Source organism: Callionymus lyra, chromosome 8 (assembly GCF_982586985.1).
Source record: "Callionymus lyra chromosome 8, fCalLyr1.hap1.1, whole genome shotgun sequence".
Lineage (NCBI taxonomy): Eukaryota > Metazoa > Chordata > Actinopteri > Syngnathiformes > Callionymidae > Callionymus > Callionymus lyra.
In genome coordinates, this window is record NC_141825.1 from 25,155,107 (window position 1) to 25,160,106 (window position 5,000).

The following is a 5,000-nucleotide window of genomic DNA, read 5'->3' on the forward strand; positions in this document are numbered from 1 at the left end:
CATCATCTTTACCTTCATCCACCTTCATCTTCATATTTACCTTCATCATCATCTTTACCTTCATCTTCATCTTTACCTTCATGTTCATCTTTACCTTCATGTTCATCTTTACCTTCATCATCATCTTTACCTTCATCATCATCTTTACCTTCATGTTCATCTTTACCTTCATCATCATCTTTACCTTCATCATCATCTTTACCTTCATCTTCATATTTACCTTCATCATCATCTTTACCTTCATCTTCATCTTTACCTTCATGTTCATCTTTACCTTCATGTTCATCTTTACCTTCACCATCATCTTTACCTTCATCATCATCTTTACCTTCATCTTCATCTTTACCTTCATCATAATCTTTACCTTCATCATCATCTTTACCTTCATCTTTACCTTCATCATCATCTTTACCTTCATCCACCTTCATTTTTACCTTCATCTTCATCTTTACCTTCATCATCATCTTTACCTTCATCTTTACCTTCATCGTCATCTTTACCTTTACCTTCATCTTTACCTCCACCTTCATCTTCATCTTTACCTTCATCTTCATATTTACCTTCATCATCATCTGTACCTTCATCTTCATCTTTACCTTCATCTTTACCTTCATCATCATCTTTACCTTCTTCTTCATCTTCATCTTTACCTTCATCGTCATCTTTACCTCCACCTTCATCGTCATCTTTACCTCCACCTTCATCTTCATCTTTACCTTCATCGTCATCTTTACCTCCACCTTCATCTTCATCTTCATCTTTACCTTCATCGTCATCTTTACCTTCATCCACCTTCATCTTCATCTTCATCTTTACCTTCATCCACCTTCATCTTTACCTTCATCTTCATATTTACCTTCATCATCATCTTTACCTTCATCCATCTTCATCTTCATCTTTACCTTCATCCACCTTCATCTTCATCTCCTCCACCTTCATGTTCATCTTTACCTTCATCTTCATCTTTACCTACATCCATCTTCATCTTTACCTTCATCTTCATCTTTACTTTCATCTTCATCTCCTCCACCTTCATCTTCATCTCCTCCACCTTCATCTTCATCTCCTTTACCTTCATCCACCTTCATCTTCATCTCCTCCACCTTCATCTTTACCTTCATCCACCTTCATCTTCATCTTTACCTTCATCCATCTTCATCTTTACCTTTATCCACCTTCATCTTCATCTTTACCTTCATCCATCTTCATCTTTACCTTCATCCACCTTCATCTGCTCCATCTTTACCTTCATCCATCTCTATCTTCTCCACCTTCATCTTCACCTCCTCCACCTTTATCTTTATCTTTACCTTCATCTCCTCGGCCTTGACCTTTAGAATCTTCATCTTCACCTTCATCCATCTTCATCTCCTCAACCTTTACCTTCATCTCCTCCACCTTTACCTTCATCTGCTCCACCTTTACCTTCATCCATCTCTATCTCCACCACTTTCATCTTCACCTCTTCCACCTTCATCCACTTTCATCTCCACCCTTACCTTCACCTCCTTCATTCCTTCTCACCAGGGTTCGTGACTGGTTTCGAGAGGGTGGGCTTCTCAGGAGTCTCCAGTGTGAAGATGATCATCGCGGTTCTTCCAGACCAGGGCGACGCCTTCTGTCCTGAGAGCCAGACGTGCTTCAGTAAACTGGAGCTGCCGCTGTACTCCAGCAGGACGGTGCTGAGCAGCAAACTGAAGGAAGCTCTGAGGGACGACCGGAGGGTCCACAGGTGACCAGGAGTGTCGTCCTCTGTGACCCCACAGAACCTGTCCTTGTGTGATGTCTCTCAAAATAAAACCTTGTCAAACTGAGGCGTGAACTTTGGAATTTAATTCCGAAACACACACACGGACACACATGGACACGGACACACACGGACAAACACACACGGACACACACGGACACACAGGGACACACACGGACACACAGGGACACACAGGGACACACAGGGACACACACGGACACACACACTGACACGGACACAGACACACACGGACACACTCGGACACGGACAAACACACAGGGACACACAGGGACACACAGGGACACACAGGGACACACACGGACACACACACTGACACGGACACAGACACACACGGACACACTCGGACACGGACAAACACACACGGACACACAGGGACACACAGGGACACACAGGGACACACACGGACACACAGGGACACACACGGACACGGACACACGGACACACACGGACACACTCGGACACGGACAAACACACACGGACACACACAGACACACAGGGACACACACGGACACGGACAAACACACACGGACACACACAGACACACACGGACACACACACACACACACACGGACACGGACAAACACACACGGACACACACGGACACGGACAAACACACACGGACACACACAGACACACAAGGACACACAAGGACACACACGGACACACACACACACACACACATTGAACAAACGTTTGACACAAAAACAAGAGAAAAGTATTTCAGGGAACAAAAACAGAGAATTTATTCATCCAGACTGTCAAAACAAACAAGCGTGGTCACATGACAGCCAATGATGTCACATGACAGCCGATGATGTCACATGACAGCCGATGATGTCACATGACAGCCAATGATGTCACGGACGCGTGCGACGCGGGTTGATGACACGTCGTGTGACTTTAAATACGGTGATGGACGTGAAAATGATCTTCGTCGTCCTGTGATCCAGGTCGTGATGGGCGGAGCTCCTGCTGCCGTCTGGGCGGAGGGGAGAGGTTAAGGGTCAAAGGTTAACAGTCACGTGACTGATGTTTGTTCACTCTACTACACAACCAGTTCTCCACTTACTGTTGCTAATGCAGTGTGTGTGTTCTGTTGTGTGTGTGTGTGTGTGTGTGTGTGTGTTCTGTTGTGTGTGTGTGTTCAGAACTTAGTATTGATCCTCTCAGACTCCACTCAGTTACGACAACTGCACACTGTGCAGATCTGCTGTGTGTGCGAATGCATGTGTGTGTTTGTTTGTGAATGTGTGTGTGTTTGTGTTTGTGTGTTTGTGATGGCGATCAATGCTAATGATATATTAATGCTTTTAGTGCCGGCTCATCATTCACGAGCAAGTCTCTCTGACACAAGTGTGTGTGTGTGTGTGTGTGTGAGAGACGTCTCTCTCACACACACACACACACACTTGAGGTGGATGTCTTCATCCATCATGGTGACAGGTGACCTCTGACCTCCAGACTTCTGAGCATTAGAGGGATAACTTTGAATAATTAAGGCAACAAAACCAACAACAACAGACATGACGAGTCGCACCAGATGACGTGAGAGAGAAGATAGATTTTGTAAAGTTAAATTATTTGTTTGTCTGTGTGTGTGTCTGTGTGTGTCTGCCTGTGTGTGTGGGAGTGTTTGTCGCTGTGTGTGTGTCTGTTTTTGTTTGTGTGTGTATATGAGAGAGTGTGTTTGTCTGTTTTTGTTTGTGTGTGTATATGAGAGAGTGTGTGTGTCTGTTTTTGTTTGTGTGTGTATATGAGAGAGTGTGTGTGTCTGTTTTGGTTTGTGTGTGTATATGAGAGAGTGTGTGTGTCTGTTTTGGTTTGTGTGTGTATATGAGAGAGTGTGTGTGACTGTTTTTGTTTGTGTGTGTATATGAGAGAGTGTGTGTGACTGTTTTTGTTTGTGTGTGTATATGAGAGAGTGTGTGTGTCTGTTTTGGTTTGTGTGTGTATATGAGAGAGTGTGTGTGTCTGTTTTTGTTTGTGTGTGTATATGAGAGAGTGTGTGTGTCTGTTTTTGTTTGTGTGTGTATATGAGAGAGTGTGTGTGTCTGTTTTGGTTTGTGTGTGTATATGAGAGAGTGTGTGTGTCTGTTTTGGTTTGTGTGTGTATATGAGAGAGTGTGTGTGTCTGTTTTGGTTTGTGTGTGTATATGAGAGAGTGTGTTTGTCTGTTTTGGTTTGTGTGTGTATAAGTCTTCGTGTTTCTGTGAGAGTGTGTGTGTGTAGTTGCGTGCGTGTGTGTGGGTGTGTGGGTGTGTAAAAGTGTGCGTGTGATTGGAGAGTGTGTGTATTTCATTTGAATACATCATACAACAGAACGGACACACACGCGGACACACAACAGGGACACATACACACACCTTGTTCTTTCCTTGCGTACGTTCATCAGTCCCAGATTTTAGAAACCACAGAGTCCTACAAACAAACACAAGTTTGGGGTTCAGTCCGGGAGTCTCTCGGGTCTCAGGTGGACTGAGCCATGGGTGTGATGTCACAGGTGTGATGTCACAGGTGTGATGTCACAAGTGTGATGTCACAACTGTCTCACCTCCAGGTCCTCTCGGTGTGATCGGTCTCTCTCCTCGAAGTCTCTGGTTCTACGCCGCGCCTCATCAAAAGCTGCCTGAGCCAGGGCGTCCTCGTGCTACACACACACACACACACACACACACACACACACACACACACCCCCACACACACACACATACACACACAAAGATTAAGATTAATTGTGTGTAATTCTACAGAGACTAGGACCGCGGTTTTGTCATCACAGTGTTAAACTGTACAACAACTCACTTAACTACGACTGTTATTACAACAAGAGTTACGACAACAGTGTTAACAACTCCTACACTTTTGTGTGTGTTTGTGTGTTTGTGTGTGTGTGTGTCACCTGTGCGCGCTCGTCGTCGTACTCCAGGTAGCCCATCCCGTCCAGCCTCTGCAGGTCGATCCAGCCTCTCCAGATGACGCACACGCCGTTGAGGATCATGGGAGCTTTGAGGTGAACCTGAAGACACACAACAACTTATGGAGTCTTTCTCTGGACTCACTTCGGTCCCGGCACAAGAACTAGACACAAAAAAAACAGTCTTCTACACAACTGCTGCTATTTTTGGAGACACACACCAGAACAGATGTTGAGGTTAAACACACACACTTCTTTTACCACAATTACCCACAATGCACTGGTGCTGCACAGGAGACCACACCCCTGTGTGTGGGT

General features: G+C 45.0%; 2 protein-coding genes across 3 annotated transcripts in view; one reads left to right on the forward strand and one right to left on the reverse strand.

Annotated features, from left to right (window-relative positions):
- The window catches only part of LOC148074369 (putative E3 ubiquitin-protein ligase HERC4), an 18,197-nt gene extending 16,383 nt beyond the window's left edge, over positions 1 to 1,814 (forward strand). For both annotated transcript variants that reach the window (XM_087798044.1, XM_087798045.1), the window contains exon 21: positions 1,528 to 1,814. In XM_087798044.1, the coding sequence (XP_087654170.1) occupies positions 1,528 to 1,736 (209 nt within the window). In that variant the 3' untranslated portion in view covers positions 1,737 to 1,814. The remainder of the gene's footprint in view (positions 1 to 1,527) is intronic.
- Positions 1,815 to 2,486: 672 nt separating this feature from the next.
- Positions 2,487 to 5,000, reverse strand: part of cbfb (core-binding factor subunit beta) — a 25,276-nt gene continuing 22,762 nt past the window's right edge. Inside the window, exons 4-7 of the mRNA XM_087797908.1 lie at positions 4,668 to 4,784; positions 4,320 to 4,415; positions 4,132 to 4,186; positions 2,487 to 2,747 (exon numbers count right to left, since the gene is read on the reverse strand). Of these exons, the coding sequence (XP_087654034.1) occupies positions 4,157 to 4,186; positions 4,320 to 4,415; positions 4,668 to 4,784 (243 nt within the window). The 3' untranslated portion in view covers positions 2,487 to 2,747; positions 4,132 to 4,156. The remainder of the gene's footprint in view (positions 2,748 to 4,131; positions 4,187 to 4,319; positions 4,416 to 4,667; positions 4,785 to 5,000) is intronic.